At 38.4% G+C, this 25,664-nt stretch overlaps 1 protein-coding gene and 1 long non-coding RNA gene across 7 annotated transcripts in view; one reads left to right on the top strand and one right to left on the bottom strand.

The window, feature by feature from the left end:
* The first annotated feature begins 480 nt into the window (after positions 1–480).
* LOC109323994 lies at positions 481–16,898 on the top strand. Its single transcript, XR_002104817.1, has 3 exons — positions 481–5,753; positions 10,682–10,690; positions 16,889–16,898. It is a non-coding gene; the product is annotated as an uncharacterized LOC109323994 (long non-coding RNA).
* ADAM12 (ADAM metallopeptidase domain 12) overlaps positions 8,834–25,664 on the bottom strand; it is a 335,949-nt gene continuing 319,118 nt past the window's right edge. For 5 of the 6 annotated variants that reach the window (XM_019555704.1, XM_019555701.1, XM_019555705.1 and 2 more), the window contains 5 exons: positions 22,875–23,007; positions 22,119–22,227; positions 21,442–21,621; positions 13,290–13,420; positions 8,834–10,389 (listed from right to left, as the gene is read on the bottom strand). In XM_019555704.1, the coding sequence (XP_019411249.1) occupies positions 10,329–10,389; positions 13,290–13,420; positions 21,442–21,621; positions 22,119–22,227; positions 22,875–23,007 (614 nt within the window). In that variant the 3' untranslated portion in view covers positions 8,834–10,328. The remainder of the gene's footprint in view (positions 10,390–13,289; positions 13,421–21,441; positions 21,622–22,118; positions 22,228–22,874; positions 23,008–25,664) is intronic. The other variant, XM_019555702.1, reaches the window with a different exon arrangement.

Genomic DNA, 25,664 nt, shown 5'->3' with positions numbered 1-25,664 from the left:
TGGGAAGGAGAAGGATGGTTCTCCTGCCTTTTAGGTTGCTAGCCTAGTGGCAAAAGCATTTGCTGAGGGAACAGGGGACTTGTAACCACCAGGGCAAAGTTGAGACCTTAGCCAAAGCATTCTTCATTCCTTCACTTGAAGCTGGCCCACTGCAACTTGCTCTTAATATTCATCGAATAAAATGGAAGTGTATTTGCCTCAGCTGTCATAGATAGATAAAGAATAAGTCTTAACTGACATCCAATGCACTGGCAGACTTTAACCATCTAAAGGCTCAGCTGTGGCTCCAAGTAGAATTTCAGCTTTCTAGGTACATCCAATTTGGAGAAAAGGAGATTAAGGGAGGCCATGACGGCAATCTTCTAATACTTGAAAGACTGCCATAAAGAAGAGGGAGAACATCTATTCTCCTTTGCTGCAAAGGGCAGGCTTGAAGCAACGGCTTTAAATAACAGCAAAGTATATTTAGATTAGGTTTCAGGGAAAACTTCCTTAGTGTTAGAACATTAAGGCAGTAGAACTGACTGTCTAGGGAAGTTTTGAAAACTTCCAATGAAGGTGATTTGAAGAGGAGGCGAGGTAAGCATTTGTTGGGGTGATGTAGAGATAACGTTATTGCAGGTCCCCCTTGTGGTCCCATCCAACCCTGTGATTCTTTGAAACAGAGCTGGGGGAATTGCTGCCCTGTTGGTAGTAGGGTTCCAGGTTAAAACCCAGAGCTGCTACCTTTCCAAGGCAGCATCTATCTTACTGAGTCACAGTCCTCCTGGCCCCCTAGTCAGCTAGCTGGGGCCAACACTTAGCCCATAGCCTGGTGGTTAAAGCACTGTTGTTAAGAAGCAGGATGTTAGGTCATCTCCTACTCTTAGGATGGGGATGGGAGGCATTTCCAGCTCTAGGCAAGTGCCCTAACCACTAGGCTATTTGGCTAGAAATTGAAAATGTTCTCCTCTGTTTTACTTTGGCCAGAACACAGGTAGGTGTTTTACTTTTGCCATAGGTGGAAATGGAATCCAAACTGCATATAAATGGGACTTTTGTAGCTATGTACTTTTTAAACACTTAGATGCATAAAGGTGAAACAGGACAGCCCTTTAAGTCTTAAAATTCCTGAATACTGATTTAGTAGAATACATTAGCTTATTTTCATCAGTAATTATTATCTGATGAGGCCTTTTCATAAGGTATTATCTGATGAGGCCTTTTCATAAGGTCAGTGCATGACAGTGTCTTTTGTGGGTGGTAGGAGCAGATTGCCACAATAGACTTAAAGTCCAAGAAAGCTGTGGCTTTACCCTACAACAGGGCTGTCCAACAGCATGGGCCACAGAGGATCTCCTCAATTTTGCAGGCTGTGCCAGTGGCACAGCCCCCTTATACAGGCCCCACTGCATGGTTGTAGGAGAAGGGCCTGTGGTCTTCATTTTAAGTGCTCGTAGACAGCACGCAGCCTGTGGTGTGCTGGTTGTACAGCCCTGTCTTAGAATGAAAAGCTATTAATATAGCCTTTGACTTAGCCTGGACACTAAATTAAAAAAAATATTACATTCAGACTCTAGCAGTGGTTCTCAGTGTTTTAGCCTCAAAGCACCCCTCAGAACATGTCAACTCTTTGTTTACACTAATTTTTTGTCATGGAAAAATAATAGAGCAATTTTTCTATTGCAAAGACCGCGGGAAGACCACAGCAGATCAGGAGGATTTTAACATTAGGATGATTTTAACATTAGGGATCCTTAAATGAAATTTCTGGGTTTATCTTATGAAGCATGTTTGCACACACCTAACAGTGCAAACATTGGCATCCTCCAGCAACCCCAAAAGTATCCTATGGCATCCCATGGTGCTGTGGCACCCTGGTTGAGAATTACTGGACTAGAAACTGTTAGTTAACCCAGCAATTACTAGTTAGAATCACTTTAAATGAAATAATCATATTTTAAAAATCCATTGCAGTTTTAGTAGCAGCCTAGTATAAAATGCATGAGTAAGACAGTGAATGCCAGTTACTACAGAGAATCAACAAACAAGTTTTATGCAGTGCATCTACATTGAATTTACACACTGGGATGACTATTTAAAATATAATTATAGTACTCTAATCTTGCGGGGGAGTCGATATTATTGACATCGACATTTGTTATATTTTACATGGCAATTTATAGTTCTGTAGTTTTGAGGCATTCTGTATGCTGTAATTAAAAGGCAAACTGTTTTCTGTATCATACCACATTGCAGTGTTTTCCTGTTATTTCAATGAAACAGTTCAGTGTTCCCAGATACAAATATATATTTTGAAGTGTCAGGTATTGTTCATTTTCCCCTGTTGCTGATGCTACATTAAAGAATAAAATATGCTTATTTGCAATGCGCTTTTTTGTAAGAGCACAAAGTATATCTCAACCAAAAGTAATTTTTATTTTGTAGGAAAGGCTAATCGGGGTTAAATTGTTATCTTCTCTACCATTCTGAACAAGAAGTATACCAGTGTGGATTAGTGCTTTTTGTTTTCTGTCAGAAGTTATTAAGACTTCCTGTCCTATGTATATGGTTTTAAGCAGTGATGGAGAATGGTTACCCAGTACAGCAGTCACATCTGGAAGTGATTTGCTGATGATTCAGAGTTTAAGATAAAATTAATTAAGAAAAAGAAAGGCCCTAATTGTCTTGTATGCACTGCGAGAGAACCAACAGCAAAAGTTCTGAATAGCAAATATTTTATCTCATTAGGGAAGAAAATATGTAAACTTCTTACGATGCTGCTTTGCCATTTGGATTCTGTGCACAGGTGCCTTTGAAAATATAGAAGGGGAAAATATCAGTGTTAGGATTTTACTTCCTTTGTTTTTTCCTCTTGTAGAAGTCATATATTCATTTAAATCAGAACAGCTTTCTTAGCCCTGTCCACCTGCAAAGCTATAATGTATGCAGGGAAAACTGATGCTCTGATATATTTGGCACTAAAAAAGCCTGTTGTCAGTCAAATAATAGCATCCACTGCAAATTCTAGATCATTATTCTCCCCTCACGCACCTCTGTAAGATGCAGATTTTTAAGTACAATTAGTTAAAGTTTCATGGGAACAGCTGACTATTCTGCCTCCCAGGTATATGCCTTAACCATGGAGCTGTAGAGCCAGTTTCTCATTTCTTGCCTCCATTTCAGTGAATATGTAGTTATATAATGCTAATTGGAACAACTGTAGCAAGAGAGATTATTAGCAATTCACCCCAGCAAATCAGATAGCGTAGTGGGGATACAGCACTTATCTACAGGAAGTAGAGACCTGCTCTGAATCAGGCAGAACAAAACTGGCCTCAGGCCTTTTACATCAATGTCCCAATGACTAGATTACTGAGTGTAATAGGGATCTCTTGTGTGTGTGTATACCTTGCTCCTGGCACCACACACAGCTTTGGCACCTAGGTTTCTTGAGAAGTGCTTCTCTCCAATAACCTTTGAGTAAAACTGAAGCCCTCCCCCCACAGCTGGACTTCCTACCTGCTAGTTTTTGTTTGTTGAATCATGTTAGTAATTACACAAAACGAAACGAAACATCATGAAGAAGATATTTATTGAATATAGTATATTAACAATGAATAGATTGTTCAGCTATTGACATATTAGGTTGTGTTCACCTGTAGCACCTTAAAATTATAAATTTTACAAGGAATGTGTACAAAAGTAAAACAAACTGTTATGTAGCAAAGTGTGTAAAAAGTTTAGCAAACAAGTATTATAAATGAATGTTTCATAAAAATTAATGTGCTGGTTTATATAGCTGTAATCTCTGCTCATGCTGTGCTAAACGGTCTGTAGTTAACGTAAACAGTTACTATTACTTATCAACTGCTACCTTTTTAGAACAATAGCACCTTTTTTTTTCAGATTCAGACCTGTGTTTTTATGCATCCTGCCTTAAAGTGCTTCTAAAAAGTTCTGTTCTGCTCTGTTTTAGTTAAGGATTGTTTAGCTGCTGGTCACATTTTTAATGCTTTGTTTAAAAACAAATTATTACATAAAAAGCCTTGTTTTGTAAAATGGATATAAGACATACCCAGAGATGTGTTAGAGAAGGAAATCAATTCAGAGAATATGGAAAAGGTGACTTAGGTGATCTTTGTGTGGAACCTGCATAGTGCTTTTATTTTTCATAAAGAACCGCAAATTTTAACTAAGCCTCAGAACCACCCTATATACTAGGTAAATAAGTATTACACTTTCTATTTCACTGCTGGGGGAAAATAGTAAGAGGTTAAGTGACTTGTTTAAGGTCAAAAAAGAAATCTGCTTCAAAATTAGAATTAGAATCAGGAGCTCTCAGTTTCATTTTCCATGTTTAAAACACTAGACCATGGTGCTCTCAAATATTACCTGTATTAATATTTTCTCTTGCTTCCCTCTTAACTAAATTCACATTTAGCTGTCTGTTGTGAAAAGCAAAGATGACTTATGGGGCAAAGCCTATAGATGGTTTTATGCTTGCTGTTTAGAAGGGATAATCTGTGTGGGGTGAGTTTTAGCATTGATGGTTTTACATTTCACAGTGCAGTATAATTAAATAATGAATCTATCTGCTACTTTACAGTAAATTTCCAGTTAAATTAAAAACAAAGTATAAGTGGCAAGGCCTTACTGGTATTTTTAAATAGTGCAGTAATATTATATATTCAAGTAACAAGAATGAGATGACTTGGAAGGACGGGGGTGGGAAACAACAATGAGGAAAAGTGGAAAAATTGTCAGTATGTAATTCACTGAATATTTTTAATAAGGATGCTATCAACTTCAAAATCTCCCTTCCACCTGTACCTTAATATGTATTGTGTTACAAACAATACCAGGACTATTAATGCTGAAGTAGTTCAGATGGGGAAAAACTCACATCTTTGCTGTTTTATTACTTTTTTATTTGTATTTTAATATTTTCAGTGTTTCACTGGTATTTATTTTCCTGTGACTATAGCAACTTCACTCCTGTGTGTTGCTTTGGAGAGCCCATATGCATTTTTTCAGCAAAACTGGCTTACTAAGCAGGAACCAGAAGTATACACTTGAAAACGGTGAAGGAGAGGAAGAGTAGACACAAATATGTAGCCTTTATCCCTGTTCAAAAGACCGATCTAAAAACTGCAGGGAAACAGGACCATATTTTTACAGATTAGAGATATTTGTTTTAAAGTAATGATTTGCAGTTTAAAGGATGTTCTATCATAATTTCACCATGGGACCTTCGTACAGCGGTCCACTTCTGTGAAGCAGTTTGTAGTATCAAAGCTCTGTGTAAATGTGTGCATGTTTGAAAAGATCTTGGCAGGGAGTTTCACATTTTTAGTTGTAAATGCTGAGATTAGAATTAAAACCCCATGAAGTGAGTATGGGGAAACGTGATGGTGATCAGACAGTATGCATCATAGCAAAGGGGGCTGTACCCAAGAGGTACACCTACAAAATGTACGAAGGTTCCATTTTGCCTGAAATATTCTGTACCTGCAGGTACTGGTTTGTGTAAATGATGTAGGTTCACAGTTCGCTCATTACAAGTCCTGTAGCACACAGTAGTATAAAAAGTAGGGGTGACCAGTGTACCAGCCTGCCACTGCCAGTAACACAGCCACTGCCAGTGCCTTTTGTGTGACTGCTGACCAAGCGCCCAGTTTACACTTGTGAGCGCACAATGTTCCCACCTTCAACAGTTTTGACACACAACTCCTCTGCTTGGTTTCATAATTGTTTTCCTTCTTGGGGAGAGTGTTTACTCAACCATTTCAAGTAGTTGTAACTGTATATACTTGCTGTTGTTCATCAGTGGTTTAAAGGTATTTTTCTGTTATTTCTTATTTAGAACAAAGATGAACCCCCAAGAGCAAGAGGCGTTTTATTCCTGATACAACGCAGAGTGTCAGTGCAGACCACGTGAGCAAAAAGTGCAAGTGTAAGTCTTGAGCTATCAAAATTGGATATGGCAAGTCTAATTTAGTTTTAGCTACATTTAATTCTTTAAATTTGCCTTTCAGACCTTGCATATTAATTTAGGACCTGATCCTCTGATGAGCTCCACAGAGATGATTCCCCACATACACAAACAGCTTCACTGGATTCATGATTCATTCGTAAGTTAGTGTCTCAAGATTCATACCAGGGACTTTAGCTTGTTTGGTAAAATATGTGTGGGTTATGGAAGCCGGCTGCACTTCATTAAGGCTAGAAGTATAAATAGTTTTAAAAAGGATTATTAAGCGATTCTTTGATAAATGGTTAGCTTTTTGGGAACATTATGTGCATGTCTTACAACTGCCTACATCTTAGTTAATGTGATTAAACCAAGTGATTTAACAGATTATACCATATTTGTACTGTGCTTAAAACATCAATTAATTATTTATAAATATTATGTATAAACGGAGCTTTAGCACCCAGATTAACTTATCTTTGTACCTTTTGTATCTGAAGTGGAAAAACATTGCTGTTGGTAAGTGGAGATTTATTAGTTTAAAATTGTTCAAACCAATCACTTCTCTACAGTATGTCTGTCTTTTTCTTAACTTACCTTTTATAAAAGTTGACTTGCACCAAACATGCAACAGGCCAGTGGTGCCCCTAGCTTCACTATAGATTGCCAGTTATAGCCATTACTCTTCTAAGAAGTTTGAATTTATTTTTATATTGGCATGCTGATCCATTGCATAAATTTACAAATTACACAGAAAAATAGTCTTCAGGTTTCATTTGAGAATTCCCAGTAAATCACAGGTGCTAAAATATTCATTGCTTTCTTGTATTTTCGGTTTGGTGATATTTTTTGGCTCTTTGTGGTTCACATCTTGTTTCACTTGGGCAACCCCAAAAAATGTATATATAATTTCATCCTGTGTGTAGGTACACGGAATTGGAGCCAGGATGAATTTGACCCTTGAGAGCTTCTGCAATTAAATCCATTCCTTAATTGTGCTGTAGTCATTAAAAATTAGTTTCACAACTCATCTGAGAGAACTATTATGTATGTTTATTATTTCACCTATTTATAATCTGGATTATCACCTTTTAATCAAGAAAAGGCCATGAAAATAAACAATAACCAACTCTTAAACTGGCCTGCAGAAGTAATTTTTGATACTGTGCATACTCCCCTTTTGTCTTCAAAGTAGAAGATAAACAGTATTTCCATTGTTGTACATAATCATTCATGGAAGCCATTATATAACTAAGACATAAGCAAGCCATGTTGATTCCTGCTACATTATAACATTAACATAGGAAAAATTAATGTTTGCTAAAGGCTAATGAATAAACATACTGCCTTCCAAAGATTAGCTGCTATTGTTTTTATAAGTATAACAATTTTATAGAGGCTTTAACAGGAATAAAGCTTTGTACAAACATTGACATCTTTACCTCAGAGTGGTGTTTTATCATAAACCAATAAAAGGACAAAAGTTTTGTATTAGTCTAAGTCTTATTAAAAGCTTCACAAATAATTCCTGATTATCAAACTGAGAACTGTAATAAATATTAAAGTTTCAGATCCTCAACTAGTATAAATTGCTATAGCTTCAGTGAAATCATTGGAGTTTCTTATGGTCCATCCGCTAAGGATGTAACCCTAAGAATGAATTGTGTGACATTCTTAGGATGAAATTCAGCAGGGCTAGAGTTTCACTTAGGGCTGTATTTTGACAGGTATTTAGGCACCCAATTCTATCTATAATAAACAATCTGACACTGTCTTTCAAAAGCATTGCTCACAGTTACAGTAATGATGTTTCGGATAATACAGAACTATTTTAATCGGTATTGTTTTGTGGGAGCCAATAACAGGCTTTATGCACTTTTAAAAGGAGTAAAGTGAGACCATAATACCTAGCATGCTTTTGTAAGCATTTCCCTGATTTGGGCAGCAGAACAGTATGCAGTTGCTAGCAACCAGGAGTTAAAAGATTTTTAAATACTAAAAGCATCCAAAATGCATGAGACTATTATTTACATATTCACAGTAACACCTGGCTTTTTTTTTACTACATATCAAATACAGTATAAAAAAATAGCACCATTAGTAACTGTCCAGGTTTGGCATAAATGATAGTAATGTTTTCTAGAAAGTTTGATAAATTACAGCACCAGTAATTTTAATATATATGAGCACTTTAAAAAATTGTAGTATTTGTGTGAGAAGGATTTTTCTTTGGTTTATTTTATGATGTCGATTTTTTTTACTGTACTTTATCCTTAAAATGACTGCAGTCCTGCTTAGTTTAAATGGAGAGTAATAGGGAAAGTTAGATACAATCATACTGACTAGGAGGAGAGCCAAGGTTTTATAAGTTTCTGCTTGAAGAAACAAAAACTAAGAACCAAGAAACTAACCTATATTAGCATTAAGACCTCCTCTGTCCCTTCTAATTAGTATCTGAAAACTGTTTTCTTTATAGTGAAGATCAATGGTGTGTTTTGTGGTGCCAAAAAAACCTGAGGCTGAAAAAAGCAGGGGGTGGCACATGTGGTAGCAGTGTGTGCCACCCCCAAACTGGAGCCGGGCTGGCCAGGCTCCATGTGCTGGATTCCAGCCACTCAAGCCCCGGGGCCAGCAGAGGTGCTGATCCCAGCCTCTGCTACATACCCAGGGCACAGGCATTCCTGGGGGACAAGGAGCAGTGGCACAACTATGTGTCATTGCTGTTTGTCCCTGGGGAAACACACATGCGTGCTCATCTGGTTGTGCCCTAACGTGCCACCCTTTGCTAACTTCTGCCTGACTTCAAACTAAAACAGCTACACACCTTTCACTCAGAGGAAATACAGAGTTGATCTAGTGAAATGTCATATGTTGTGCTTTTTTTAATAGTGTTGAAAATGTGATTATATCTATGCTAGCAGTGAAACTGTCCTCAAAATAGTTTTGGATAGATGGAGGGAAAAGCTAGGAAGGTGTTTGTGTTTCTGATTAAAGAAGTGGTTGTGTGATGATAATGATTAATGTAAGCTGGCATGTAGAGTAATATGCAGTTGCTGTGCAAAGGATAATTCACCACATGGTAATCTGAGAGCACCATAGCCGAGTATAAAATACTCCTACATGTTGCAAAATAAGGCTGTACAAAATGAGCTCCAAATCTGAATATGAAAAGCCAACCCCATCGTCAGGACCCTTTCACACACAAATTCTTTGCTTTCAAATAAAAACTGATGAACTGGGTAGCTTTTCACCATACAGTCACCAAGTACAAAGATTTTTTTCATATTTTAAGATTCCTTGGGTCTGTGTACTAAAGTACATATTTTAATATTGCAACAGGATTCTGAGTATTTCAGTTTAAAAAGAGAAACTATCAATAACATTTTAGCTGTCAGATATGTAACTGTAGTAAATAAGTAAAATGCAGTTGATAAGCAGAGCAGTAAGGCAGCATAAATGAATAATATTCTGTTTTTAAAAACTGTTGATTCTTTATAAGCATTGTTCCTAACTTCTTTTTTCAGTATGTTATGTATTATCAGTGTGACTGAATCACTATACAACAGCGTAAGATGGCCCTACCTTATACAGTATGGATTGAATATAATTACCAAAACCTCAAAAATGCAATTATATGGGAAAGCCTGATACCTGCAGTAATCTGGATGAACTGTATTGTGTTTGAGAAAATGAGGTGAAAAATACAGTTTTATGATATACAGTACTTCTTCAGTAAGAGAACTTGTCAAAACCATTATAGCCTCTTTAAGTATAGATTTTCCTGACAACTTTTCAATCTGCAGTATGAGGCCTCTTAAAATTACAGTACAACAGGTAATGTCATGAGTTGTTTTGGTCAAACAGACACACTATACCTATGTGTGTAGATATCAGGCATTTCATTGCATTTCAGAAAAAGTGGCTCACCCTGATGTAATTGTTAAGTTTGTTGCTCTGAACCATTAAGATCATTCGAGTTGTTTATGCATTGATTTATCCATGAGTATCAGTCCTCCGTAAAGTATAGATCAAAGCTAAACATTCTACATAGGACCTACAAAGGAGAATGATTCAAGTTCACTAAAATATTACAAAAAGGTTTCCTTCCTAGGAAAACTCAGCTATGGCAAAAATATCTACTACAGTGCACCGCACTGTAATAAATATTCAACATAAATTAATAATTTACAAGTACCTGAGCAAGTACACAGAGCACCATAGCACAGCACAGCACCAAAGGCAGTAGCTCAGAGTTCTTAAAATAATGGTGTTTTAAACATTAAAAATTCTATGTATCGTTACAAAAATGAACTCCATTTGGAGTAAAGATAGTGCAAATTTCTGTCTTCACTTGTTAAGGTGTTGGATTTTGTTGTCATTTCACATAGGCACAGCTGCTGGATCTGGGCATTTGTGGTGGATGTTTAGGAGCAGGTCTGTTTTAAAAGAAGACAAAACATAAAACAAATGATGTTTAACTCTTGGTTTTTAATTTTGGCATCATGATGAGGATACAGATGTATGACTTTCAGCAGGACAGGGTTTAGTACTTGTAAATAGAAGTACTGTCCTGAGCCAGAGTTCTGTAGTGCACAGCAGTGCACATGTAGATGCTGACAGGGATGACTGGGGCACAAGGATGCTTCAGTGCGGGGGCTGTCTGCTGGCTAGTCCTGCACTGGAGCACCCTCGTGCCCTAGCCAGCCCCTTTGCAGTGCGTAGAGCCAGGTTGGAGCAGTCCTGGGTTAGCAAGCTGTAAAAGGTAGAGAATCTGAAAAATTGATACTATCCACCTCTGAAAAAGATGGCAATCCTATTTGCAACACCTCTGTCTGCAGCATTATATTGATATTGGAAAGGCTGGTAGATGGGTTTATTGGAAGCAGTTACTGTAGGAGACTTTTCCTTGAATTCAGGGATATTCACTATGCTACAGATTTATGATTCTCACAGACACTTGGGTCCATGTGGTTTAACAAAACTATCAATTTCTTTGTACATATTTGTGTGAGGGGTTATTTAAAAATAATCATTTATCTTGTTACACAATTTTCCTCTTGAAATATACTGACTTGGAAAAAAACTATTTTCATGCATTTTCTTTAACTGTCAAAACAGAAATTAAACCGTCTCAACAAAGAAACCACAAAGCAAATTATGGACACTTCTAAACCATCTGCATTTACAATATGGAGGATTTTTATGTTTAATCTTTGTTTTAACTATTTGAATTTATTTATCTTGCCTGTTTTAGTTGTATTTCTTTGCTAAGCATTCTTTGTAAGTAATGTGATGAAACCCTTCCCTTTCCTATCTCTTCATCCTTAGTGATACTAAATTGCATTTGATTTGAATTTGATCCTGAAGTATTTAACTCTGTCCATAAAGCATTTTTGAAACAGTAAGTCATAATCTCAAAGTACAAAGTTATTGAATATAATCTTGCATATGTCAGATCTGACAGATCTTGCTGGATTTTGCCTCTGAGGGCTACAGGACCAGTCTTTCTTGCATTCTTTGTGCCTCATTCCTTTCCACTGCTCATTTGGGTCACCTATTTCAAATTGAATTCCCAATTTACGTTTGAATAATATGAGTCACCTCTTTCTAAACAAAGAGATTTGCATATTCTGGGTCAGATTCTTAGGTGCTGCAAATTGATAGGCCTGTTATAATTTTCATGTTCAACAGATTCATAAACAATCTGGAAAAGGGAGCATATGAAGAACTGATAAAGTTTTCAGACTATACAAAATTATTTTGATAGACCCAAAGGTGATGGGGAAGGGGTGCGGAAAGATTTCACAAAACTGACTAAGCTATAAAGTGGCATATGAAATATGAACAATGTTAAGTGAAGAGTAGTTCACAGAGGAAAAACAATCCTAATTGTACATACTCAGTGATGGGCTCTGAATGATTTGTTACCAGTCAGTAAAGTGATCTTGGAGTCATTGTAGAGAGCTCTCTAAAAATCAGCAGCAGTCAGACAGGCAAATAAAAACAAGAATCATAAAGAAATAAACTGAAAACAGCATTATGCCATTTTTATATTTCATGATGTGCCCACATCTTAAATAGTGTGTGTGGTTCTAGTTTCTCCATCTCAAAAATGATGTAGTAGAACTAGAAAAGGTACAGAGAAGATGACAAAGCTGATCGAGTATATGAAGAGGCTTCTGTGGGAAGAGGCATGAGAAGAGGTATGTTTCTTCAGCTTAGAAAATAAATCACTGATAAAGGATTTGATGGAGGTCTTTAAATCATGAATGGTTTGGGGAAAAAAATTGGAAGTGAGTTAATTTGTCTTCTGACACAAGAACTAAGGGACACCTGATGAAACCACCAGGGGTCAGTTTCAAAACAAACAAAAGGAAGTACTTTTACACAACACTCAGAATATCAAACTCATATCAAATTAATATCCCAGAATATTATGAAGGGTAATAGTGTAGGAGAGTTCAAAAAGGGATTAGACAAATTTATGGACAGTAGTTCCATCAGGAGCTATTGAAGGCAACAATCAGGGACGTAGCCTTCTTCACTGTGATTGGGAGAGTGTGACTGAAGTGGGAACATACCAGTTGGTTTCTTATATACTTTCTCTTAAAAACTTTCTCTAATTGAAACGGTCACAGACAGAATCCTGGTGTGGATGGATCTTTGGTCTGGCCTGATATGGTAACTCTTAACAGCTGATAATGACACTCAGTTCTTTAGTTCACCTAATTCTGCAAACCTCCCGGAAGCATGTCTCCATCAGTGGGAGATAGGCTATCAGTGGAAATTTTGCCTGTGTCTAGAATAGTCTTTCTGTAATAGATAATATTTAAAACCATTAATTAACTATTAAGCGAATGAGAAGCTTCTGGCCAGATTCTCAGATGGTATAATCTGTCATAGCTCAATTGAAATTAGTGCAGCCTTGCTGATATACACTAACTGGGAATCTGGCTCAATTTTTCATATACACAGAAAGCAAAAGGAAATTATTGCTGTATATCTTGATAATGACTAAAGATATTTATATTGTTCTTAGGTGCAGATCAGAGTAAGGCTCATTATGGTATGGTGTCTAATTGTTTTCACAATACATGCTTTCCATGTTTTTATCAGTTTTATAATATGATAATAGTCCCCTACAAGAATAAGATACAGCCACAAACCCAACATGTTTATGTTGGGAGAGAACTTTACTGGTCTAAAGAAAGCATTTAAATGGAGAGGATCCAGGCTTTTCCAGAACTGTGGTAAGCTTGCTGTAAGAAAGACAGATCTTACTATTGCTAGCAAGGTATGTCCTTTGCCATATGCAGTTCTGATTCACGAAACTCACCTTACAGGAGTAATGTGAGGCATAGATTTCTCCTGTCTGAGCACTGGGATGGAGGCACTGTTAAAGCGAGTGGTTTTGTTCAGAGGATTTGCTGGTAAAGGCTTCTGAGGAGGGTTTGGTTTGTGACTTTCCTGAAATAAAATATAAGATCATGTAACATTTAAAAACACAGTCAATAATATATGCTTGATGTTAATTGGAGTTATTCTAAACTTGTCTTGTACCCTGGATGGAAAACAGTTTTAGTTACTGTTTTTAAATTGCTCAGAGAGACTAAAGGTGCATAAAGGCATTTGGGGAGGTTAGACCAATCTAAGTTATGGCAAAAACTGTGTTATCTGGTACTTTATCAACTGGATAGCTCCACTAACTGGCATCTGTCAATCTTCTGAGGGATGCAGAAAAAAGCAAAACCAGAAGTCCCACTTCTGGTTTTGCCACCATGAGCCAAGTCCCACTTGCTGTGATTCTTCCTTGTGGGCTGTGGCCTGGGGCAAAGCAGTCTCCGTGGGCCCCGCTCCCTGTCCCCTCGCACGCTGACATGAATGCGTAGTGCACCAGACGCGGCATATTTGATTAACCCCATTTCTGGGGGATGCCGGATAACAGAGCTTTTGCTGCAGTCTGATTTAAGGTAAATTGAGATGGGGAGGCTTGGGGGACTCAAGGGGCAATATGGGATCTGCGGGGGGACTGGGCAGGCAGGCAGGGTCCATGGGGGGATTGGGGGCAGGTGGGGTCTATGAAAGGACTGGGAAGAGCATGCAGGGTCTCTGAGGTAATTGGTGGGGTCTAGTAGGTTCACAGAGCATACAGAGGCAGATGGGAGGGCTCATTCTTCCATCCCCTGGGACTAGGCGAACAACCCTTTATGGTCAACCCCCGCCAACTTACTTCCTTGGCTCCTGGCACTGGCAAATGCCTGCCTGCAAACCCAGCACTGAGAACAGCTTGCGGGATGGGTGGTTTGGCAGGCTGGGGGGAGGGAGGGCCTGTCTGGTCTATGGGGGGAAGGTGGACAGTTGTTTGGGGGTGGGATGAGGGTCTGGGCTAAAAACAGCCTGATGACAGGGAGAGGGTAGGAAAAGCACAACAGCTGGGCTTTCCCAGCCCTGGCTCTGTCCTGGGAACTGTACAGAAATTCAGGAGAGTTAGACTGGTCTAAAAGTGACCAACCCAATCTAACTTAAGTTTACTTCAGAGGTAGGATTCACACTTAGATTGACCTAACTAGGGATCTGAGTGTCTGCACTTGGGAGAACTTAAGTTAGATTGAGTGGCCATTTTAAATGCAATCTAACTTCCTGCTAACCTCCCCCAATGTGTGTATGCAGCCTTAATGGAGGGGTCCATTTCAAGGCTTTGGTATGTCATATGGACCTGCATTAAAGAACCTGAATATCATTTTTATACTTAGTGACATTAATTACATTGCCCAAACAGTTATGTTGCACATTCTTGGAACCTTGGGGCACAGGCTGGGGTAAAAGCCAGTTTTTCAGATCAAGACTCTTTAATTTTCTTGCTGCAGACTCAGTCGTTTCAGTTGGCATGTTTTCGAGTGTGGGCCACATTCTGCCCTTCATTATACTTTTGCAACATGAAACAAAAGAAGGGTCAGGTGAAGATATGGAGGAATAGCAACAACAGATTTAGTTGAGGGTTGAATGTCTCTGGAAGTTCAAGTGAGCCATGGGTTTCTACTTTTTATGATGCAAAAAAGGGGGAGCTGTGTTTTTTAGGACTCTGTGCTGCTGTCATTATACTTCAGAAATATTGGGAATTAAAAAAAAAACTACTCTCTTCAACTTTTGCCAGAAGACCTCTCTATTGGGCCTTAACTCTAGTACAGGGGTTGGCTACTTTTTTGGTCAGGGTGCCAAAACCGCACTGCAACCTTGACTTGTAAGATGTTGGCATGCCGGGGTGGACAGCGGGGAAGCTGCTAGGGACCCGATCCATTCTGCCTTGTGGCAGCACAGCTTTAGCCCCTTCCCCACCATCTGCCCTAAGGTACGCATGCCCACCACAGAGCCCAGGATGCTTGCAGTAGACAGTGGGGGAGACTGCAAACAGCTGCACGAGGGGGTGTGGAGCCCCGGCCCAGCTTGTTGCTGGTGGTGACTGCACATGTGCCTTGAGGTAGACAGTGCGGAAGGGGCTGGGACTGCACTGCCACAACAAGGATCGGGCCCCTTGTGGCTCCTGCACCAGTCGCCCCCAAGGTACATGTCTCAAGCAAAATGCCTTTGTGAACCATGCTTGGGCATGCATGCCATGTGTTGCCTTACCCCTGTTCTAATATACTGTGACTCTTTCCTCCTCCTGGTACCTCCACTAATGCACCACTGGTATTTGTTCTTTAGAAAGAATCTTGTCCATACCTTTACTTAGCGATCAAAGGTATTAACTAAGCTAAAACCAAAACAATTTAGACATGACTAAACATCTTTGTATGCTGCTGAGCTGTAAATTATTAGTTTCTTATGTTGTTATTGTATCCTTCATTCTCTTCTCAGTGTTAAATCAATTTTGTTTTACCTTTATTTATTTATTTAACCCCCACACACACACACAAAATCACACATTTCTGGCTTTCTGTATGTAGTAGAGGAAAATAAAAGTTGAGCTTCCATCCATTTTTGCTTAGGGGCCACTTGGTCTGTCACTCTTGATACAGCCACATTCTGGTGTCCCATCAAGGTCCCCAGATTGAGTTTGCATTCCCAGAGATGTCTGCCATAGTATTACTAGTAGCATTTTCTGCTAAATTGCAATGTAGCCTATCACTGAAATTTTATGTAGTAAATACATAAAATGGGAGTAGGATTCCTAAGGGGGTGGGAACAAGGGAACTGACTTTAAAATGCAAATTTCAGATGACCCTAGAACCAAACTTCCTGATTCCAATTTGACTTAAGAGCATTCATGGACTTTTTATAGACGCAGCTGCAGTTTCTTTCTACTGAAAGAAATGTGGACTTAAATGATTCATTAGTAAAGAACTGAAGTAATCTTGCTGTAAGGCATGAATTAATGTTTTTTCTGTGTGGTCCTCAAGATGTGCAAAGATTGTAGCATATAATTTCCTTGTTGTTTAAAAAAAAAAAAAAAAAGGTGAAGACATTCTGTTGAACAATTTGAGATTCACAAAATTGCTACATTTGATATCATTTGCAGCAAATGTACAAATGAGCAAAAAGTGAAGGAACACCAAATTTCAAGATTTACCCGATAATCTGAAATATATATCAACAATGATTTTAGTTAATCTGACCTAACTCTGCAATATAGGGTTCAACCGGATGAGCTAATTTACTAAATATGCATATTTAAATTAGAACCATTTATAGCTGAAAAATAGCACATATGTTAAATTCTCAATGCATAAATATTGAGATACCTCACTGCTGTAGTATTTGACAATCACATACCATGAGTTTGTTTACATCACTCTAGTGAGGCAGGGCATTTCCCGCTGCCGCCCCCCCCAATTTTCAAATGAGGAACTGCAACTTGACTAGATTAATTATTCAAACTCACACAGAGCATTCTTAGTACAATCAGATAGTGACCTCAGATCCTGAGTTCCAGTCCAGTGCTTTTAAGCTACACTTTTATCCTTATTCTTACGAAATCCCGCTAATTATCTTCTCAAAGAATAGAAAATTTATATAATCGTATTGCTCACTGCTAACAGTTATAGCAAAATGAAGGCATAGTTAACCAGCTTTTGAAAGGATGGATGTAATGTTCATTATTTCTTTCAGTATGTTTTTTCCTTTATTACTTTTGCTTATGTGGTGAAAAGAAAATGCAGATGTTCACTAGTAAATATATGGATGTCTCAAGTCCAGTTTTATTTTCTTTAAGCTTTTGATTTGGTCAGTTCAAATCTAGAATAATTTTAATTTTAAAACTGTAATTTTGTGCGTCTCCTCCTCCTCTTCTGTAGTCCTGTCATAACACAAACTAATTCTAGTTCTCCATGCAAATGAGGAACGGCAACATTAAGTATGTTCTTTCCTATTATAACAATATAATAGACAAATTCCATAGTTTGTATAAGTCAGCCTTGACCATCACCCAAAAGAACTTCCTCCATGATAAAAAAAGCAAATAAACATATTTTGCTTATCAACATTGTTTGCAGGAAGAATAGATTTCATAAAAGGAAAATACTAGGGATATTGCAAATATTCATGAAGTAATCAGGCATGGCAAAAATGATGACATAAACAGCAGTTTCTTGCAAATACTCTGCATCGTTCTATGTGATAGGAATATAATCATGATGAAGTCTGTTAGATTTTACTAAAGGAAATTGTCTAACAGGTGCCAGTTTCAATTAATATAAAACTAGAGCACGGATCCAAACCAACCCTGGAGCCAGTGTGCAGGGCTGATCTGGCGGGGTGCCACTTGCAGCACACGTCCCCTGCTGACCCTGAGTATTGTGCAGCACAAGCTCTGTAGTGGAGTTGGTGCATGCTGCACCTGGCATGCAGCCTGGATTCTCACCACTAATTAGTGCTGGATCAAACATGCTGTGGCCTGAGCCAGTATGCAGGGCCATTCCAGCAGAGTGCTGCATCCAGCACACACCCTGTGCCGGCCCCCTGCGCTGTGTGCAGCTCCTGCAGTCCTGGGTCCAGCCTGCCTGCAGGATCAGTCTTAGACCCAGAGGCTGGATCATATGGCTCCACAGACCAAATCTGCCCTGACCTAAATGGACAAGATGGACAAAGGGTAGGAGAAAATAGATACTAGTGTCCCCATTTTATCCATTCTCTTTAGTGGTTGCCAGCTAGTTTCACAGCACTTCTCTAGCTGTCCACTAGTTGCAGCTTCTCATCCTCCAGCTGAGGGCTGACGAGTAGAAATAAAACTGCCCGCTGTCTTGGTGTGGGGCTAGCACGTGAGGAAAAGATCAGTAGCTTTGGCCTTCTCTGCATGGGAAAACTGATTGGAAGCAACCTTTTTCAGACTACTTTCCCACGTGGACACACATGCTAGAATAAGAGTGCCCTTTTCTGGTCCAGTTTAGAAATGGATTATGCAAAGCCAGGAAAGGGGTGCTTTTATGGTAGAACAAGTATGTCTGCATGTAGAGGGGAGAAAGAGGAATAGGAGAGACCTTAACAGTACTTCTCCCTTCTTGTCACTCCTTTCTAGCAAAAGACATGACATTGCCCTTTGAAGGGGAGGGGGAGAGAGAGGGAAAAATGAACAAAAAAGATGCATCTTTATGGTTGTAATTCATATTCTGAGTGCATGATAGGGAAGTACAAATCAACATAAACTATGTCATGGAAATGTACGTAGTTACAGCCCTTGGACTCCTGGCAAGTGGGTAGCATGGCATTTGGTGCCACAAAAGTTGTGCTTGATTGTTCAAGTTCTCTACGCAATTAGGAAATCAACCCAACCCAGTTCTTGCCCAATCAAATCTCAGCTAAAAGTTGCTGATAGATGGATTTCACTGTCCAGTTTTATATCAGTAACTTAGCAGAGAGTTTTTAAGCTGTCAGGTTTTCAATATTAACACTAGCTCTTACTACAACTCTGCTTCAGAAAAAGAAAAATGTATTTCTTATATCTTGGGCAGCTGTAGACAAACTATCAAATTTTATCTTCTACTCTCATATGTCCTGAATATGTATCTGGAAGAGGTCTCTGACCTAAAATGCACTAGAAAAAAGAGAGGTCATTATCAGTCTATTGGTGCAGGAACATTGTGGATTATTTGAGTTAGGCATCTTAACTGTAAAACCAGTTTTAAATAACAACCCTGGGAGAGGGGATACTGATATTGATATTGTTAACAAAAGTGACTGTAGCAGAACATGGAGAAGGTAAACATAGCTCTGTCTACTTATTGAGCTACTATTTCCTGTAGTAAGAATGTCCCATAGCAAGCTGATCTAGATAAGATATTTTGCTGTAATGATGAAACCATAGGCTGCTGACAGACTTCCAGTTAAAGGCACAGTGAAATCAATCTGGTGCACCAATGGCATGGCAGAAGGCACAACTGTGGGATCAGGGATCAGATCTCAAACACATCTTATTGCTTATGTTGTGCTTGCAGGCATACACTATCACACAGATTTCAACTTGGGATTCACAGAGTAATCATTTTCATTACTGATTTTGAACTTCGCAGGTTAGAAAAGGCTGAGGGAAAACATAGCTGCCAGTCTTTGGTAGTGGCAGTACTAGGATGCTGGCACACAACTTGCTACTTTATCCAGGCTGGTAGCACAATGCCTATAGCATCAGTTTTAGAAGGAATTTTTAATTCCTGTTCCCTTGAAATGGAAAGTGGATGACTCAACATTTTGAAAAGGAAGAAGGGAAAAACTCAATTTAAGAACAATGAATAGAAATGCCTGCCTACAGAACTGGAGAAAAGCTAAATAATCCAAAAATTTGCTTTGTCAAACTAGACCCCTGAGAAGTGATATAGGTGCAACTTTTTGCCATCACCATCACTGTATGTTGCTGAAGACAGCTCAGGATAGAGGCTACAGTAAAAACAAACAAACAACCCCCGCTCGCCTCCCCCCAGGAGAATCCTACCCCTTCTCCTTTTTCTATTTTCTCTTACCCCCAAGTTTCAAAGGTACTGTTCTCATACCAGTGGCATGGGTAGAATAAGGGAAATAGGATCAGGGATCACAGCTATTTGACCTTTCCCTTGATAAGCAGTGGTCTGCCACAGCTCCTGTTCCTCTTTAGCCGATGTGGTAAGAGCCCCCCCAAAGCGTACTTTGACCATAAATAGGTGGGTTGAATGGATGCTTCTGCCTGTAGGTCCCTTTTGGAGTCTATCAAATCTAGTTCCTGAAATGACTGCAAGATGTTTGTAGAGAAAAACACAGTAGCATACCATAGTGGGAGGAATTAAGCCACCCTATTGTACTTGAGACAAAACATGACTGAATTAGATGCACAAACTCTGATTTTTTTTACATAGAGCATAGCTGTTTCAAAAGAAAGAAATTATGACTGTTGCCAGGAACCCAATTTTAGAGATGTAATAATACCAGTGATGCTTTACTACAGTTTAGAATTATTTGCGCTTTAAAATCTAAAACCCTACTGTAGGGCCTTTTATTTCCATTTGTGGCTATCAAAGGGAGATGACAAGACAGCAGCTGTGTTGTGCAGGAAAATGCATTAATTCTAAGACTGCAAGAGGTAATTAAGATTAGGTGCTTTTCTGCCCGGCTTGCTCGTGGTTGACTTGTTATGTTGGGGCTTAAAGTTAAGCAAGTTGATAGCCCGTGTTTATCATGGTCATCCTAATTTGGGTTTGAGGGATATCAGAGATTGGTAAGGACACTCTATGCACTATTCTTGTGTTCTTGAAAATGAAATAATTTAATATGCAGAATAAGTGAAACTTGTTCTCTTTCCAGATTACTGAACATAGTCTGTATCAAAGCCAGTGGAGCAGAGGGACTTTGAAAAGATGAGAGATGCATTGCAAAGTGGGAATGAAAGTTTCAAAAAAAACCCTCCTAGCTTGTAAATCATTATATTGGCAACATGATACATTTTTAGAACAGGTTGCCTCTAAATATGTAGTTTAGTTGCATAAAGGTAACTGTAACTATTCACATGTGACTAAGAAAGAGACTAATTTATGTCATATGTTCAGTAGGCCTGTGCGAAGTGGCTAATATTCAATTCGGCTGATTCGGGGGACTGTGATTCGATTCAGTGATTTGAATCACTGTCCTGAGTCAATTTGGCTGAATCTGATTTGGAGATTTGGCAGCAGCTGAATCTCCAAATCAGCCAGGCCAGGCCCATCCCTCGCCCCTCGCCCCTCGCCCAGCCCAGCAATGGCTGCCCTGCCCGCCCCAGCTCCCAGCACTTGGGGAAAAAAAAGCCCCAGCTCAGCAAGTGGTTGGAGGGTGTTTTCTATGTGCTGCACCATAAACAAATTTAACATCACTCCATTCAAAAAGCACAAATGAGGATGATACTTTATTGTAAATATCTGTTGTCCTTCAGATAAAACCTGTGAAGCAAACTATCATTCATTCTATAAAATTCCTCACTGATGGAAGAATAGTTAGTACTACTATAACACCTCATGCCAAGTTTTAAAAATCCTCTTAAAAAGAAAATAAAGATTTACCTGGGTAAGTCTAAGAGAAGGATCAGCTGGCAGAGGCCTTGCAGGTACAGTTTGAAAAGGCAACTGGTGAAGGGGTGGTAGCACTCTCTGTGGTATTTTTGATTGTGGTAAATCATGTGGCTTTACAGGATTACTAATGTCAGTGGTCTGATAGGACATGAATCTTCTTGGGCCATCTCTCTACAGAAACATAAAACAATGAAAAAGTCCATGGTAGCTGAAAACATGCTAACCAATATTATACATAGAAACAACATTGCTTTAAATCCCATTGTCATCCATATTTTGTACTTGCTTTTCCCTTCCTTTCCTCCCTGCTTTAACTCATTCATACCTCTTTTTCTGTAGCCAGAGGACAGGCAGTTATGCAATTAATAGCTTCTAGAATCCTATCCAAACAGTAATCTTTTGCTGTTTAGAAGGCAGTATTCGTACCTGAGATGGCTGGCTGTATCCCAGAGACTAAATGTATTTCTTTTCAACATGTGAGGTCTCCATCTATTTGGAACTTGGAAACCAATGTGCATTTTTGGACCTGCATTTTCTCTTTTTGTTTTACTGGGTCGTAGTTCTATATAAATGTAATACTTCATGATAATTTTGTCACAGTAAATTAATTCAAAAGTATATGGAAAACAGAGATCTAATAATGAGGTGTTAACTATTTAAGAACCCACCTTAGGTATGTTTAAATGTTGTGGCTTAATATCTATTTTTTTGCTGACAGTTGTGGTATGGATGTGATTAGTTTCAAATAAATTGGAAGGCCTGGCTGGATTCACAGACCTGCAAGACAAGCATACACTTACTGAGTACAACATAGTTCTGATTAGCACGGCTTTTGTCATAGAAACCTTTTTCAGAGTAACACTTTAAAATGGCATTCTTGTTTTTGCTCTCTATGGTAAACAAGGAAAATAAAAATTATCTAACATGCTTGCAAGAATAAAAATAAATATTGATTTTTTTTTAAACCACTAGTCTGTTAAATTAGCTCTGGCAATCTGTGGCAATGCAGTTTTATAACACCCAAGAGACTATTCTAATGAATCTAGCATTTAAGCAGTAATGACCTCAAATACAGAAGTTTCAGCTCACTTGACTGAGTTTAGATAAAAGGCCACCTCACATAATGAAAATATTTCAAGCAAACCAAAAGCAAGGCATTGCTTCCTTTACTTTTTAATTGCTTATCACAAAAGAGAAAGAGATTTAGTCAAGCCCACTCAATTTACTGAGCCGTCAGTGAAGTTAAGTTGAACAAGAAAGAACACTGACATACCCATCTTAATGGATATACCTTTAATAAACCTGACTCTTGCAGTTCCATCATACTTGCTAGCTTGCCATAATGAACATAAGAGATAAGAGGTGTAAGAGTTATCATTTTATACCAATATTTATTAAAATGAAAATAAGTGTAATTGTCATACCTTAGTTTCTCCATTGTTGTTTTTTTACTTGTAAACAGCAGTCTAATCAAAGTCTTCCTTTTAAGGTACATTATTAAACCAGCAATGAGGCATAGAACAGTTACCAATATTCCTATGGTTAAACTTTTCCTGTCTGCAACAAAAAACATTATTTGACTTATGTTAGGAGTCAGTTATAGTGAAATATGTGATGTCAAGAGTAGCCCACTGCTGTCTTGACTTGCCTTCGAGATACCGACCCAGTGAAGTTAGGAAATCATTTATTAGAGAACTGAAATGATCTCTTCTAAGACTAATCCATTCTAAAGTAATTTAATTTGCTTCTGTCAACTCCAAAAAGAAATGGTTAAAATAAAGCTGCTATCTAACTGTACAAGTCTGGTCTTTGGATTCTGTCTCAGTGGTCTAAGGGAGGATGGAAGGTCTGGGCAGTCTCCACTCCTCCATACTCATGCCTAGGCATACACTTTGAAGGTCTGGGTGAACTCTCACTCGTATACCAGGACCCACAAGGATTAATGGTTGTCATGTCTATTACAAATATACATAGCAGAAAACTGGGAAAAAAACAGAGAGGTGCAATAAGCAGAAAATAACAGTGGTATTCAGCAATAAAAATCCAAAGTCTCAATAGTTTAGATGTTCACTTCAATTTGAAACACTTCTCAGAACTCCATGGCTGATAGCACAATTGTCAAATCTTGGTTCACCAGTTTTTTCCACATCAAACAGAAGCAAATGATAATGTAAGAGTCAGTTGTTATAGGAAAAAAAGCACATTTCCTACCCTGAAGGGTCCAGGTTTTAAATAAAGATCAAGATCACTGATGGTTCTGTTTATTTAAAACACTATGTAATAGCTATTTTTTTAGTATTACTTGAGCTACATTACTCAGGATTTTAGTCTCACTGTTGGTCCCTTCACATTATAGGCTGGCAGCTGCTGTCACTGTGGTTATGCTCCTTGACCTTAGTAACACCAGATGGAATCAAATAAATGGGTGGTTTTAGCCCTAAGTTAATAGGCCCACCATGCCCAATAAGGAATAACACTTGGAGCTTTTCATCCCCAAATTAGAAAATAACCCAAACACTTGCCTTTTTCCCACCAAGCCTCCAGTCTTTTAGCTGCTCTCTCTCTTTTTTTTTTTTTTTTTTTTTGGTTAATCAAGGGGGACTTAGCTTAGATTTCACAGCTGACTCCTCCTGTCCTGACAGTATGGCATGGGTAGAACTCAGCTGAAAAGGTCTGAAGGTATTTAGAGCTTTACAGATAAAAGCCAACATGTTAAACTGAATTTGGAAACCATTGACTAACAACGTGGAGCCTAAAGCAATGGCACCAAGCAATGTTCTTTATGGTGTAATATCACTTAACAAGGGGACTGCTGCCTTATGCACTACTACCTTTAGTTTCTAGAATGACTTAAAGTGCCATTTTAATGAAGTGCGCATTGCTGTAATTGCAGCCAGAAGGAACAAAAACATTAATATTGAAAGCCAGGTTTGTATCTGAAAAAAGGAGTTAGCCCTTTGGCCAGAGAGTAAGCAAATCTGTCACATCTGGCACTTCCATGATCATCCAAGACTGAAAATTGTAACAATGTATGACACATCCTCAATACAGCCATGGCATGTTTTGCATGGCAACCTGCCATTGTTATTTTAGTTTTTGTCCTGATTGAATTGCAACCAGCTAGCTCTCATCTGTACCCCATCTTCTGTTAGAGGATGGGCAATGAAATAGGCACTGTGTTGATTATTTTGAATAAGACAGAACTTGAGTTGGGTGGCAGCAGCAGTATTGAAAGCATTTTAACTTGGAGCAGAGCAATGCATCTCTTTCCATTACTGAAAGCTAAATAAAATTGGTAATTCAAGCTGAGGCAATTAAAATTAATTCATCTTTCCATAACAATTCTGTTACATATTTAACATATTTATAAAAAATTATATTATCAAGAATGCGTATGCCAAGCACAGGCATTTAGTAGAAGTCAGCAGGGTAAAAATCAGTTTCTAATGACTAATCAGACCGTGTGCCATATTTGACTAAGATAAATGTATTTTTGTCCTTTATTTAGCTAATCCTTCTGCAGTTTGATTTAGGGATGTGCAAAATACTCAGATCATAATCCAAACCATTCCATCAGTTGCTTGTATTTAAACCCCAAATGGCAGGGTTGGAAAATTAGCTCCTGCAACAATTTCTGTGTTTACTTATTCCCAATATTACTGAATATGGCACTATCACTGCATATAGATGGCAAAAGTATCATGCAGTATTACACATGTTTAGAAACAGTTTTCTATATTTTTAAAGGACCAAATGGGAAAGCATATAATTCAGAATTATGTATTATAACTAGTGCTATATGTTGCAGCATAGTCTATGTGATGGATATAGTCATTCAAATTTTGTAGTTCCCTGTAACACATAGATACAAGGTGAGCTAAAGAAGGACTACTATGGTAGAGTAACTCTGAACAAGTGACAATGCTTGGACCTAGGTAATCGTGCTCAAGAACTGAGCATGATTTTTTTTGCTATTTTATCAGCTGCTTGGGGGTTTGAAAAAGCTCTTTCTCCCTCACATTATCTTTGTGCTGCATCCTGCAGTGAAATTGTAATGTTGTATCATTGTCATGGAAATGACTATGATGTCACAAGTTCAGCATTACAATTCACTCCAGGATCCAGCATATAGAGAATACAATCCAGTTTATTTTTGAGTAGTATTATTTGTATGAAAAGAACTGAGATCACTTCCCAGCAAATCATAGGCTATA

This window comes from Crocodylus porosus, unplaced genomic scaffold (genome assembly GCF_001723895.1).
Source record: "Crocodylus porosus isolate Cpor-Errol unplaced genomic scaffold, CroPor_comp1, whole genome shotgun sequence".
NCBI classification, from domain to species: Eukaryota; Metazoa; Chordata; order Crocodylia; family Crocodylidae; genus Crocodylus; species Crocodylus porosus.
This window is presented reverse-complemented; position numbering and strand designations above follow the sequence as displayed.